We start from the raw sequence: 15,931 nt of genomic DNA, 5'->3' as shown, positions 1-15,931 counted from the left end.
GATTAAGAGAAAGGGTAAGTTACCCTTGAATATTTCAGTATGTATTTCCTAAAAACAAAGATAATTGTCTTACATAACGTAATTATCAAAATAGGTAATCAACATTGATAAATATTATGTACAGGTATTTTTCAGGTTACACTGATTGTCCCAGGAATGTTCTTTGTAGCAAATAAAATTCTGGATTATACATGTTCAGTTGTCATATTTCTTTAGTATCTTTTAACTCTCTTTCTTTGGCTGATTTTAATTTGTATCCTTACCTTTGAGAAATTGTAACTGAATATAAAAGCTTTCAGTAAGTTTTGTTCGTTTAGCAAATTTTTGATTCTGTGGGTCGCTTTGGAAACTACCTTAACTTGTAGTTGGTTTTTGAAGTAAGGTGTCTTGAGGACTGGGCCTTCGAACTTTGCAGTTTGGCTAACTCTGGGCAATACATTTTTATTAATAGTTCTCTTGGATGTGCACGTAGGAGTAGAATTACTGCACCATGTAATTGTATCTTTAAGTTTTTGAGGAGCTATCAAACTATTTTCTACAGTGCCTGCAGCATTTTATATTCCCACCAGCAATGAGGGGTCTAGTTTTTCTACATTCTCACCATTTTCTTTTTGTTTTTTGCATACTGTCCATTGCATCACATTAATATGCATGTTTTAGAATTTGCTCAGTGATTTCCATGAAATTAGAGCTAGAAGAGGCGATATGAATATTGCCTCTTTCTCCACACAAATCAACCCAATTAAATTAAGATAATCAAGGAATCTGCAGTTATTGAAACCAGGTAACTTTAAATGTTTCACCTGACGTTCTTCATACTGTAGCAAAATTAGTTCTTTCATCACTTTGACTATGAAGAGTACTTGTTTAGATGGCAGGAAACGTGGGTGCTTGAGATGTGAATTCCTTTGCTCTTTTTTTTGAGACAGAGTTTCGCTCTTGTCACCCTGAGGGAATTTCTCTTCTGTATTCTCTGTCCCCTTCTTTCTCCTCTCCTCCCCTCCACACCTTTTCCTCTCCTTTTCTTTCTCTTCCTATTTTCTCCATTCTCCTTTTCTCATCTTCTTTTCAAATGAGATGGGATAATCATAGGTTGATGGTAAAGAACTACTAGAGAAGTTGAAAATACAGAAGGAGAGGATGATTGGTATTACAAGTTACTAGTATACAGGAATAAGAGAATACAACTGGAGGGATAAGCTTTAATGGGTGAAATCATGCCATTTCCTTTAAGAGGAAATGTATGGAAATAGATAAGTAAAGGTGTATAAAGGAGAGGGGTTAGGGTTGGGTAATTGAAGGAGGTTGGTGGCCTTGTTGTGCTGATGTATGAGAGAGTTTGGGTAAGGGATCTGAACGGGGTGAGCATTTGTGGTACTTGACCAAGGATAAGTAAAGGAATTGCTGAGTAGTTTGAGATCTTGAGAGTGGATTTAATAAACTTTTAATACCCAGTTCTTCTGCATTTTCTTCACCTGATTTTCCCTATACAAACAAATTGAATAAAATTGTGATATTGATTTAAGATTGGAGGTTTGCAGGAACTGTGAGGTTGCAGGGTAAAGGGAGGATGGGAACTGAAGGTGCTAGTGAGAAGGCAATGAAGCGATTGGTGGTCCACGGGCAAGAAGAGTAAGTGTGGTCAGGAATAAACTGCTAGATAAGGTCAAAGAGTAGGTGAGGCATATGAAGTTATTGCCAAAGATTGATGTTTATGGTTTCAGAGAGGGAGCAAGTGTGAGTGATGATAGGGTCCAGGTTATGGCATTGGAGTGGATTATAGAAGTGGGATGAAGGCAGTTGTATTTGTTTAGGTGAAAAATAGTTGAAGTATGTACATTATATGAATTGTGCTTTGAAATTATTCAGAATAATGGCCAGTTTTGTGTTGGTGAGGTAGAGGGATCTCAGAGCTTAAGTTCTTATTGAATATGTTGAGGATGAAATGGATTCAATAAGCAACAGTAGAGGCTAACATAGCTGGATAGCATACCTCTCAAAGAGAAAGCGTTTTTTGCAAAGGTGGATGAGTTACACCCTAGAAACAGCCATGGGGGAGCCAGGAGAATAATGACTTCTCCCCTCCCACTGAATGTTGGAGAAAGGGCCATATTCATTTGATTGAATATTGTAGAGCAGGTAGTATTTTTGCAGGACAAACTAGACATTATACTCTATGGCCAGGAGGTACAAGATTATAGATTTTGTTTTACACAATGAAAACATGAGGGCTTCAGAGAACCCAGTGGAATTGGCTGGGAAGGCAGGAAGCGAGATGATAGATTGGGGGTTGTAAATGCAGTGGAATTGACTGGGAGGCAGAAAGCGAGATGGTAGGTGGGGGGTTGGAAATGCAGTGGGATGGAGATGAGGACGGGTGAGATGTTAGATGACACAGGGAGTCAGCATTTTGTGCAGGGTCTGAGGATTCTAGGGCTAGGAGAAGCTTCATTGGAATAGATTGGCTTTAGCATTACCAATTTTGCAACACTGATTTGGTGCCAGGTAAGGCTTGTAGGGTTTGACTTAGGTTATTGAGAGACTAGTTTCAAGACTCACTGTGACGGGGCTCCTGTGTAATACAGAGGATGGGATCTAAACAACAGTATTTGCTTAATTTTGAATTGGAAAAAGCGTATTGTAAATAGTAAAATTACAGAAAAGTAATGCATTTAGAAATGACTAAAAAAAAAAATACAGCCTGACGTTTTTAAACTAGTAAAAAAAAAAAGGTGATTTTTGACTTGTGTGTAATAATGTGTCCACTGGGTGGCACTGTGGCTTTATATTTTGCTACGCAAATAAATAGCAGTAAGAGCTTTGCATTTGTGGAGTCAGTGTTTTGCATGTCTTCTCCCTGCTTATTTTTCTTTTTTTGCAGTGAATTTTGCTCATTCTTTTTTCTGTTTATTTTTAGGTACAGTTATTTGTCACCCCTGCAAATAAAGCAAATACCTATCCGTAAATTGGCTGCTCCAAACTGTCTTCTTGTTACTTGGGTGACCAATAGACAGAAGCACCTACGTTTTATAAAGGAAGAACTTTATCCCTCTTGGTCTGTGGAGGTAGTTGCTGAGTGGCACTGGGTAAAAGTAAGTTCAGAAGTTAGCTTACTTGTTAATACAACTTGATAGAAGTCACGTAAAGGTAGCATCTATTTTGTAATGCTCAACATGTCACTCCTTCAACATGGGCTAAGTCAGACTTTTGCTTCGCTGCTTAGCACTTTTATTTTTTTATTCTCAAGGCTATTTTTTTTTTTTTTTGTATGTCTTTTTGTAATGGGGCCTCAAACTGCTGGCTTTGGGAAATCAGTCAGGAAGATATCAGGATGAAAATTTTAAAAGCTCTGATTATATCTTGTTTAAAAAACAACAAACAAAAACTTTGGGGAATTATGTGTCACCAAACATAGAAATAGTCTTACCCTTCATCTTCTTCCCCTTTATATACTCACAATTTCAACCACCCTTTGTGATTTCTTTTTCTTATTTCGTCAGGGATGAGGGCAAGGAATAGCAAAGTAACCCATTGTAGGGAAGTAACCCATAGCAAAGTAACCCATTGATGGGAAGATGCCAGAACCAAGAACCTTTTATGCTCTAAATCTTGTTAACTTAGGTCCTCAGTGCCTTTTATGCTGCTGTGCGTATTTTTGAAAGAAATGATTCAAACTCTAGAATTGGTTGAATGATCTTTAATATCTCTGCATGCTACAAGATTACCAAAAAATACAGAAAAATAAGGCATCAATTTAGAGTTCATCAGGCTTCCTTTTAAAGATACATTGACTATTTAGATGACCTATAAAAACCTTCCTAAATTTTGAAAAGATAAGCCAAGCTATTATTTTAGTGTTTAATGTTTATATTGCAGGCATATTCATTTTTAACACAGTGGAGTTGTACTTTTCATGGCTTTGTGTATACTTTTTCATCTACTGGAATATCTTCTAAAAGCTGTGTACAGTAGTTCTTCCTTATGCTTGGGGGATACATTCCAGGACCCCTAATGGATGCCTGAAACCATGGATGGTACTGAACCCCATACATAATTTTTTTTCTATAATACCTACCTATGAGAAAGTTTATTTATAAATGGAGAGATAAACAATAATAACTAATAATAAAATAGAATATTATAGCAATATACTGTAAATGTTATGTAAATGTGGTCTCTCTCTCTCAAAATATCTTACTGTCCTGTAGTTACCTATCTCTGGACTGCGGTTGACCATGAGTACCTGAAACCCTGGAAAGTGAAACTGTGGATAAGGGGGGACAAGTATATATTGTTTATACTTATGTTATGGGACTTGACAAAGACTTACAGTTGTATCTTTGTTTTCATGCTGTACTTTGGTCTTAGTGTTGGTTAATTTGGTATAGGACCATGATAGGAGTATACTACCCCATTCCGTCTTGCCTCTTATGATAGTTCTTTTATCGTCAGAACCTGGGACCAAAGTCAGGAGGAAGTCATCTTTTGAAATCAAACCCAGTAAAATGTTAATACATAAAAATAAGATTATTAATTTGTAGTAGTAATCAGTTCTAAGAGATGGTATAAGACCAGAATTCAAAACATAAATATTATCTATTATGTTATATGAAGCATTTATTAGGTAATTATACATATTGTTCTGATAGGAGGAGTAATGTGCATTGAGTATAAAGGCTACCCAATGTGCCAGTATTTATACAGCACTTTTTGTAGGAGATGCTGTGTCTGATTGGCCCTAGAGGAGATAAAAGACTTTCTGATTACTGATTGGGTTGTTTAGGTACATTGATATAGGATAAAGGGTTTCCCAGATAGCAGTGTTCTGACAGTGAAAATATATATTCCCCTGGTAAATTAATGAATTGATATTTTAAATTATTTTTGAGTTTGATTAGCTTAAATGAATCTTTGAGAGTATGATCATCCCAGGGTGAAATGATGAAATTGAATTTCTGAATTTATAATGCCCAGGGCCAGTCTCTGAACTAGGTATTGTCTATCAGCCACTCAGTTTCTATCCTTATTAATTTTGGCTTTGACAATGTTTAATGATACTATTTCCTATAACTAAAGGGAACTGTGTATTATGATCTACTTAGTCATATTGCTAATTCATTTATTAGTTCATTCATTAGTAATTCATTTGTTAGTTCATTTGCATGAACTAATAAATTACTGATGTCATGGTTTCCAGGAATCAATTTTAGTTAAGAGTAGAGATTGTTTTACGTGCAAGATGATAATGAAGTTATATTTGAAATATTTATATGATATTTAAAAAAATCTCTTATAGAAGCAATGTCTACTATGGTAGCCACTAACACATGTGACACTTCAGCACTTGAAATGTGGCTAGTCCAAACTGAAATGTACTGTTAAGTATAAACTATACTTTGGATTTCAGGCATAGTACAAACGAAAGAATGTAACATATCTCAATAACTTTTCTGAATTGATTACATATTGAAATGATAGTATTTCAGGTATGTTAGATTGAATTAAATATATAATTAAAATTGAGTTCATTGCATTTTTTTTTTTACTTCTTTAGGTGTTTCTGTTAGAAAATTTAAAATGATAAATGTGGCTCACATAATATTTGTACTGAACAGCACTAGCCTGGAGGTTTAATTTCTGTTGTGTGTGTGTGGAAGCTCTATAGTGATGGGAAAAAATAACCCTCTTTTGTTGGCTCCTTTCTATCAGATCACCAATTCAGGAGAGTTCGTGTTCCCATTAGATTCTCCACACAAAAAGCCTTATGAAGGTCTTATACTGGGGAGAGTTCAAGAAAAAACTGCTCTACCATTGAGGTAGGAAAGGCGATTTTTCAAAATTGTATACATGTATTAATTTTTACGCTTTTAAAAATGATCATCTTAGTAATCATTGACTTTTTAAAATTTTTATGTTTTTGAAAATCTGAAAATGGCCCAGTGTAGAAAAGAATGGGTGGTATGGCACAGGAAACTTTATATTTTATCTAGTGTGTACTTGTCATTATTATAGAAAATGAAATGATAAGAATGTCTCAATACTTAAATTGTTAATTTCTTTCATTGATTGTAAAATTTGTTTTAAAATCAGATACAGAAAGAGAAAGAAATCAATGCAGCTGTGGCTTATATATAAAAAATTGTTTTTGAAAATATAGTTTACTTTCTTGTTCTGTTTAATTAGGAATGCAGATGTAAACGCGCTCCCCATTCCAGACCACAAATTAATTGTCAGCGTGCCCTGTACTCTTCACTCACATAAGCCACCGCTTGCTGGTATGTTTTTATAAAATAGAATTGTTATCACTTTTGTCAAATTTGAAAAAAAGAGTACGTTTAGTATTTAAATGGCCTACAGATTCGGAAATTAAGTCAGATGTGGGTTAATGAATATTCTAAAACTATTTCTCTATCTCTATAGAATAGAGAATAGATTAGTTTTGTGTTACTCAGCTTTTCCAGTTATACCATTTTTCAGATTCCCCTTGCTATCAGTTGCTTCCCATCACTGGGCTGCCACAATGAATGCTGATGGGCATCTGACAACGTCGTTCAGATAGACCCTTTCTTTTACTACCAGGGCTCTATCTCTTGCTTGTCCTAAAACCAGGAACTCAGAATAGTAGTCAGAGGGATAGAAGTCCCTTGATATTTGGTTATGTGGTTAGTGGCTCTCACTTTTCCGTGTTTTCTAAAAGGTAGTGTTGCTTTTCTGGAACATTGACAGCTAATTGCTGCAGCGTGCAAATTCTCACTAGTCTTAATACTTTAGTATAATGTCAATCATTCAATGAAACTAAGCAGCAGGGAATAGTGGGGAGTTTGGCTTTAGAAATGGACTAACATGAGTTTGAATCCTGGCTTCGGGAGTTGGGCAAGTCACTCAAATATTTTTCTATATCGAAGTCCTCATTTAAAGAGGGAATAGTGATATTTAGTCTTCTAGAGTTGTGAGAATTAGTTATATTTAAAGTTCTGTAGCATGTGGTAGAAGCTTACTGAATGCTAAATTTTTCAAGTCAGAGTTTAAAAACATCGAAATGTAAAGTCCTTGAGACACACTGAATTTAATATTCAAAGTTTATATGAACAGATACTTCTCAAAAGAAGACATTTATGCAGCCAACAGACACATGAAAAAATGCTCATCATCACTAAGAAATGCAAATCAAAACCACAATGAGATACCATCTCACACCAGTTAAAATGGCGATCATTAAAAAGTCAGGAAACAACAGGTGCTGGAGAGGATGTGGAGAAATAGGAACACTTTTACACTGTTGGTGGGACTATAAACTAGTTCAACCATTGTGGAAGGCAGTGTGGTGATTCCTCAAGGATCTAGAACTAGAAATACCATTTGACCCAGGCATCCCATTACTAGATGTATACCCAAAGGATTATAAATCATGCTGTTACAAAGACACATGCACACGTGTGTTCATTGCAGCACTATTCACAATAGCAAAGACTTGGAACCAACCCAAATGTCCATCAATGACAGACTGGATTAAGAAAATGTGGCACATGTACACCATGGAATACTATGCAGCCATAAAAAAGGATGAGTTCATGTCCTTTGTAGGGACATGGATGCAGCTGGAAACCATCATTCTCAGCAAACTATCACAAGGACAGAAAACCAAACACTACATGTTCTCACTCATAGGTAGGAATTGAACAATGAGAACACTTGGACACAGGAAGGGGAACATCACACACTGGGGCCTGTTGTGGGGTCGGGGGAGGGAGGAGGGATAGCATTAGGAGATATACCTAATGTAAATGACGAGTTAATGGGTACAGCACACCAACATGGCACATGTATACATATGTAACAAACCTGCACATTGTGCACATGTGCCCTAGAACTTAAAGTATAATAAAAATAAATAAAAATAAAAAACAAAAAAAACTTCAGGAATATATATTTCGTTAGTTTGGTAATTTCTACCAACAACAACAACTACAAAACTCCTATAAGTTGCCACTCAGGAAAACTACAGGGAGCTTATGTTACCTTGCAGAATATGAGGCAGTTCATGAACTGGGATATGTAGAAAGTGAACACAAATTCCCAGAGAAGTTTTGTTGCTAGCACTTAGGATTTCTGTAATCTTAAATGGCTTATGCAGAAGGGTCTTCTTTTAATGTTTTTTTTTTGAAACAGAGTCTCACTCTGTCACATACAGTGTGGCCTGATCTTGGGTCACTGCAGCCTCCGCCTCCTGGTTTCAAGTGATTCTCCTGCCTCAGCCTCCTGAGAGGCTGGGCCTGCAGACATGTGCCACTATGCCTGGCTGATTTTCGTGTTTTTAGTAGAGATGAGGTTTCGCCATGTTGGCCAGGCTGGTCTCGAACTCCTGACCTCAAGTGATCCACCTGCCTCAGCCTCCAAAAGTGCTGGAATTACAGGCATGAGCCACTGCACCCAGCCTCTAGAAGGGTGTTTATAGTATTACTTCATTTGAGACATGTACAGATGTCTACCTGACAATCTGTTCTTTCACCTGATAATCTGTTCTTTGACTAAGAAGGATTCTCAGTGAATAATCGATTGCCTAACACTTTGTACTGTCATAGACCTTTAATGCTTTAATATATAACTCAAATGGAAAGTGAGATTGCATTGTTCCTTGTGAAAAAAAATTACACTTGGCACTAGTAATACCTGATTATATATGTATATGTATTCCTCTCATTTGAATTTTGTTTATCATTTGGTAACAAAGCTTAATTTAGTGTTTGTCTCAAACCTTATTTTTTTCTTTTAAAAATTCAAAAGCTAAGACCGTAAACTTTTCGTTCTGAAATGATTGTAAACTATGTATCAATTCCTTTAAAATAAAATAAAATTATATTTAAAGATGAGCCTCAGGAGACAGGTTTTAAAATAGTGAATAAAAATGAGTCTTGGCCTAAAGCGTTACAGCTTTTATCTTTGAGATGCAGTTCTTCCTCATTCCCTGTAGAGAGCAGCACAAACACACTTTTAGGATTGAAAACTTTTAAAAACAAAAGTTAGATTCTGGAGGAAACATCTGAATAACTCTCTCTATATAAAATCTTATGTTTTGGTTAAGTAGTGATAGGAAATATTGTAATATTTTATTTTTGAGTTCATGTTACTGTATGTATATTTAGTATAGTTCACCTTTCTATATATTTCAGAAAGCATCTCTCAGATTTCTGCAGTATATTTTACCCTGAAATCATAACTCTAGGAGTTTGGGATGTTATATATTCTGTATATAATGCTTACAACTTTTACATTTAAATGTTCTTAAACTGTTTTATGCAAATTCATAAAATGAAATGTTTTCTCTTTGGTATCTAGAAACACCCCGATTTTTTTTTTAAAGTTTAATTGGTTATTTCTGCTGCAAAATGTAGGAGACCACATTGGTAGCATATGGCATTTCAAAATGATACATTTGCATAAGTTTTGAAATTTTGTCCGATAGATTGAAAGATAAGCTATCAATAGCTATGGTTTACAACCTAACATTATACAGTGATATTGTTTGAAGATTTAAGGTAGGAAAATCATGAAATGAAATATTTAAATCAAAATTTTAGCTTTCACATTTTACCTTAGAGGAATTTCCACTTCTTTTTACTGCTTTACATACTGTTTCCATCTGAAGAGTGAAGTTTAGTTGACGGGATTATATGCACTGATGTTTGGGCCACCTCTCTCTTACTCCTGCCCCATGCTTTCAGAACAAAAAGGAAATGACTAGCTCTGCACGGATTGCATCCTCTCCATTGGTTAAAGTGTGTTTTACTAACTCCAGATATTTATGTAATTGTGAAAGTTTATGTGTCATACTCATGTTTAAATTTATACATTCACATTTATTTTTAAAGTAATAGTTAAAAACCGGAATAATACATTTTCATTAATTTGCCTTTATTTCTTCTACCTTATTTTGAAATAAAATAATTGTAGTTAACATTATAAAAACACAGTATTCTGGTTTAACTAGAAAGGAGAAGAACCATGCAAAAATTTATTACATTGAGAAAATAGGATGGTAGTAAATGGGTTTAGGTTGTATATATTTTTCCACTCCATCCAAGTACCTGGCCATCATTTTCTATTAGATTGTAAACGCTCATAAAACATGGATATTCTGCTTCTTTTGTTAAGTTTTATAAGACTGATTATAGTGGATGCTCAGAAAAGGAAACATTTTTTGACTGGCTGACTCCAGTTTAAATTTCTAAAATAGTGTTGCTAACCTCTTTGTACCAAAAATCTGAACAAATGAAACAAAAACAAACAAAACCTTTCTTAAATGTAACCTTAGAGCACATTAAAAGGGAATTGAGGCTGGTAAGACATTAAATTCATGGGAAGAAAATGGAAAAGTGATGTAGGGTTATTGTCCTCTAAGACTCTAGGGAAATCTTTCTTTCAAGGTTAGTAGCATTTAATTTATGTACTTTTGAAAGGGTTAGAAGCCTTCATGCCAGCATCTCCTAGAACCCATCAAAGCCCAAATTTGAGTTCACTTGAATTATAGACAGTGAACCTTTTAATTCTTCTTTGATTTTTGCTAAACAGGACCAGTGCTTTCTGACAGATGAACAAGTATTTTGCTGTGGGGAGTAACTGAAGAACATGATGAAACCTAAAATGATATATTCTCTTTTAAACCTTACCTATCTCTAGTATTCTTAAAGAACCCTTATCATTCCTAAAGGAAATTTGATAGGTTTCTTCCAAGCTCAATCTTACATAGCAATTATGAACCATATTTTACCTTTTCTAGTGATTTTTCTTATCTGAATTTTATACCAAATTCCTATTAGGTGGTTAGCATAGCTAACCAGCAGCATGATCAAGATTAAATTGATTTAAGTATTTGTCATCCAATTGGGTGAGAACATGTGCTTTTCAAAAGTTTCTGTGTCCTTCTTTTCTCTCTTTTAGCGTAGACAACAGCTCTTTAGCCTACAGCTCTTTCCCCAACAAAATACAATGTTCAGTAGTTATTAATACATTGAATAATACAAGGAATACTTAACTGTGGAAATACCATGATGAAATCTTAGGTAAAGCAGGATCTATGATTTGAAAATGAAGAAATGTTCTTAGTGCTACCAACTTATTGCTAAGGGGGCTAGTTATTTAAATGTTAGTTATTCTCAGTATTTCTGTTTATATCCAGCTCTTCATTTATTATTATTTTATTGAAGTTTATATTGCAGAGAGACTTTTATTTTATCTTGTTTTTTAAAAATGGGTTGTTTTTGAATTTTTGTAGAGCTCTTTTTCATGTATGGATTATATTTATTAAAAATAAATTGGCTGGGTGCAGTGGCTCCCGCCTGTAATCCTAGCACTTTGGGAGGCCGAGGCGAGTGGATTGCCTGAGCTCAGGAGTTTGAGACCAGCCTGGGGAACACCGTGAAACCCCTTCTCTACTAAAATACAAAAAATTAGCCAGGAGTGGCGATGTGTGCCTGTAATCTCAGCTACTTGGGAGGCTGAGATAGGAGAATTGCTTGAACCTGGGAGGTGGAGATTGCAGTGAGCTGAGATTGCACCATTGCACTCCAGCCTGGGTGACAGTGCGAGACTCTGTCTCAAAAAAAAAAAATAATAAAAATAAAAAATAAATAAATAAATAAAGTTAGTACTCAGGAGATATATCAGCAGTATCAGAAAACTGAAAAGTCACCTATGTAGGTGTTAAAGTCCTCATTTCTCATCTGCAAATGAAAACCAGTAAACTAGGACTATGGAAGTTCAGAGGGTATTTTTCCCATTCTCAAGTGTACTTATTTTAAATGGCTAACTATAAATAGTAAAGCCTGTGATGAAATCCTTGAAATTAATTTGCTGTCTTTTAAGAACAAAATGAAACATTTCTCCCTTTCTACTCTTAACTGCTAAAAGGAAATGCATTCCTTCCTCAATAATAATTTTTGTGTTTTTTCTCTTTTTTAAACAGAGGTTTTAAAAGACTACATCAAGCCAGATGGGGAATATTTGGAATTGTTTGCTCGAAATTTACAGCCAGGTTGGACTAGTTGGGGCAATGAAGTTCTCAAATTTCAGCATGTGGATTATTTTATTGCTCTGGAGTCTGGAAGCTGACTATGATCTTGATTAAAGTAGTGGTTTCTTCATTGTTTCCTCACCACTTTTCCCTTCATTCTAACTCACTTTTTTTATTTTGTTACTAACCCATATTCTTAAAATATAAACAGGGCTTTTTTTTTTTTCAGTAAGGGACCAGAAGTGACTAGCCTTCATGTAATTTTGAGATGAATTTTACTTGAGATGCACTAACATTCTATGTTGTTCTAGACTATACAAATTAAGTGGTAAGCAGTTACAAAGATGGCAAGACCATGCTATTGAAAAAGACCATGCTATTGAAAAAGAAAACATACACCGTGGACCAGAGGTCATAATCCTATCTATGGATGTGTTTTGTGTGGCCCATGTAGTGCTGTAAAAAACGTTTAGAACCATTATTCTAAAAAATGGGCATATTTCACATTAAAGTTCAGATTTCTGCTTCTTTTTTAAACATCAGAGACTCTGGCTACACCGAGGCCTCTGTACTTTCCTGGCATCAGTCTGCAGGACCTAGTGGTGCTGGCTCACTTGGAAAGAGCCTTGTGCTCTCCACTTTGCCACAGTACCACTGCCGCTGTACTGCTCACTTATGTCATCCACTTGGCCCTTGTATGACCTGAATTTGCAACCTTGGTATACTGTTAGGTATACTATAACGTTCTGGAAAAAATATTCAAAGACCTGCCAAGTACTGTATTAGTATTCTGAGTTTATACAGCATTTTTGTAGGGTTTTAAATTGTATTCAAGGTCACTTTCCAAGCACTTCTGGGTTTTGCTTTTCTAGAAGAAAATGAAAAGCTATTCCTTATAATAAACATGGAAGCAAGTAAACACTGTGATTGTGAAAAAAATATTATTTATAGATTTTCTACACATTAATATTTGTCTACCAAGTAAAATATTTTGACTGAAATTATTCTTTGAAATGCATATTGATTTATGTGTATTTTTAAAAAATTGAGGTATAATTTTCACAAAATTCTCCAATTTTCAGTGTCGAATTCAGTGAATTTTGAAAACAATATATACAGTTGTCTGTCTGCCACAGTGATCGTGATACAGAACACTTTCTTCACCCCGAAAACGTCTCATTTTTTCTTTTGCAGTCAATCCCCTGCTCCTATCCTTGGCCCCTGGCAAACAGTGGTTTGCTTTCTATCATTAGTTCTGCTGTTTGAGAATTTCATATAAATGGAATCATCCTGTAGTATGTCATCTATTGTGCCTGGCTTCTTTCACTTAGCATTTTGAGAAAAGCATTTATACTATTTACAGATTGTCGACAAATATTTATCCACTAAGTAAAATGTTAGACTGAAATGATTCTTTGACAAGCTTGCCAATTTTACTGATTTTGTCAAAGAAAAATATGTTATTTTTGAAGTTTGTTCATCCTTTGAGCGTGTGGAGTTTAGTATCAGAGGCTTAATTTTGTGTTTATGGAGCTATTCTAACTTGTTATTTAGAAGGGAAAAGGTATTAAACGTGAAGCAAACTTCTCACGATCTCATTTGAATTCTTTCCAGCTTCTTTTAATATTTATAGATTTTATATACTTTGTGGGAACAATTTATCCTCACCAAGTTTTTCGACTTTCATTTTTGTGTCATAAATACTGGTACTGAAAGGAAAAAGAGAGAGTCTTAATTCAATAGTCTGTCACTCACGTTGCAAGAGCTATAGTTTTAGCTCTGCTCCAAAGCTGTAAAACCTTTGGACCTTGTTTTAACACCAGTTTAATTATTGGACTCCTTTTTAAACAAAGGATGAGTCTGCAAATTTTAACAATAACACACCTTGTGAGAACAAAAATGAAGGAGTATGAACATCAAACTTTGACTTTATTATTACAGTTGGTTTAGCCAGCTGACCTGTTGGACTTACATATTTTAGAGCATTTTCATTCAGAGCTTCCTATATTATTTTTATAACTTGTAAGAATTTTGTGGGTTTTTTTTTCTATCACATTCTTTTCATAGGCTTAAAGTCTTTTAGGACTCTTGGTAATAATGCTTAGGCAAAGGGGTGCAGCTAACATTTGTTAAGTAGTATATGTTACTCTGTGCTATGCTTTTTACTTACTGCATATAATCCTTGCATAACCCTGAGAGATAGATACAACCTTCATTTAATAGTTGAGAAAGCTGAAGCCCAGGGAACTATTTTGTCTGTAAACACACAGCAAGTTTCAAAACTAGGATGCAGTTTGCTGACTCCATAGCCCATGCTGTATTTTATGTGAAAACATGGAAAACTGAGCAAATGACTAAGGATCTCTCAAGTGATAGGATTACACTCTAGCTTTCCCCATCGAGCTCTTTTGCCTTTGCGTGCTTAACTGCTAATACCACTCAAGAAACTGGGGGAATTGTGCCTCATGACGTCATATCCTTGGAATTCTTGGCCTTTCTCTGACACTCTTTCACCCTTCTACATGAGATCCAGTGGAGTAAAATCACAACACAAAACACAAAAAAGCACAACTACTCTTGGAAACAGATTCTCTTTAAAAAACTTAATCCTTTTTATCATTCGTCCTACTTTCTTCCTCAGCCTTTATTTGTGCCGTCTAGTCAAAGTTTGACCCAGTTTTTCTTTTGGCCACTGTAGACACAGGGTCTTTTTTGTACCTAAGTCACTAAGTTCAGTGTGGCACAGTCAGTGTAATCTAAAGCCAACTTGTGTAGGTTTGAACCCAACTGACTTGACTTTGAGCAAGTTAATTAAATCTTTAGGCCTTGGTGTCCATTCATGCATATAGGTGATAATAATACTACCTTATAGGGTTATTATGAGGATTAAATGAGTTAATACCTGCAAGGCACTTGTAATAGTGCTTGGAATGTTTTAAGCACTCCAAAAATGTGACACTTTTTTTTTTTTTTTTTAATTTCAGGTCAAAAAGTTCTTATCACAGTCTGGAATCTCATTCAGGGAACACACTGGAAGTTAAATGTTAGTTCCATCCCTTTGCCCGAGCATATTAAACTGCCCATACAGTTTTTCTGTCTAAACATCCTTTTTTTCTTACTCTGTTTCTTGTTCGTAACCTGCACCTGATTTCATACATGAGGAAGCTGTGAAATCTCCTCTCCCATTGTGGTCCTGCTTAAGAAACAAATTAAAACAAGGGCCACCATGTGGCTTTGGGCTTCGTGTTTTGATTGCCTCCTGCCATGTTGACCAAGCTGTGTAGCTAGTCTACATTGCTCTTTGTTGAATTCCACAGGTGCTAAATAGGTCGCCTTTTAGCGATGATGTTTCTTCCATGTTCAGAGACTTCAGGCCCATGCCACATAAATTTGGTTCAAAATAGATGTATTACACTTTGCTGCAGGTGTTAGGAAGTTGATCTTTATTTGCCACCCAGGGAATTTTCCAGTTGGTAAGGCACAGACCAAGTAAAGAAGGCCTATTTCTGCAGATGGTCTGAAAGGCACCAATGGGATAGGTTTCTTCTCTTGAATGCCAACCTTGGGCCAGTGGCCTTCAGCCTAGTCCATGACACTGGGGATATAAGTCTGGATCTAGATCTGGGTATAGCTTTAGTTCTGCCTTTGCTCTGTCCTTGCAGGAGGCTCTCTTTACCTTGTCCTGTTCTAGTCCTCTAAATACTATGATGCAAACTCATTCTCACAAGAGAATCGTGGGCTCCCAAATCTTACCGTCTCAGACTTACTACCCAAGAGACACATATCTTTTGAGCGTTTTTATGTATTCAGCTTCAGGCAGATGCTGGTTTTTCTCCTGATGGGATTGAGAGGATTATAATCACTTCAGAGGACCTTCCCTTCCCTGAAGATGCTGTCCGATTTACCTCATTTGATTCATGT

The 15,931-nt window shown here is 35.6% G+C and overlaps 1 protein-coding gene across 2 annotated transcripts in view; it reads left to right on the top strand.

The window, feature by feature from the left end:
- The window catches only part of METTL4 (methyltransferase like 4), a 36,501-nt gene extending 22,893 nt beyond the window's left edge, over positions 1–13,608 (top strand). Inside the window, exons 6-9 of one of the 2 annotated variants that reach the window (XM_023228472.2) lie at positions 2,918–3,092; positions 5,710–5,816; positions 6,184–6,275; positions 11,963–13,608. In XM_023228472.2, the coding sequence (XP_023084240.1) occupies positions 2,918–3,092; positions 5,710–5,816; positions 6,184–6,275; positions 11,963–12,108 (520 nt within the window). In that variant the 3' untranslated portion in view covers positions 12,109–13,608. The remainder of the gene's footprint in view (positions 1–2,917; positions 3,093–5,709; positions 5,817–6,183; positions 6,276–11,962) is intronic. The other variant, XM_023228473.3, reaches the window with a different exon arrangement.
- The last annotated feature ends 2,323 nt before the right edge of the window (positions 13,609–15,931 follow it).

The sequence above is a fragment of the Piliocolobus tephrosceles genome, chromosome 18 (genome assembly GCF_002776525.5).
Source record: "Piliocolobus tephrosceles isolate RC106 chromosome 18, ASM277652v3, whole genome shotgun sequence".
Lineage (NCBI taxonomy): Eukaryota > Metazoa > Chordata > Mammalia > Primates > Cercopithecidae > Piliocolobus > Piliocolobus tephrosceles.
This window is presented reverse-complemented; position numbering and strand designations above follow the sequence as displayed.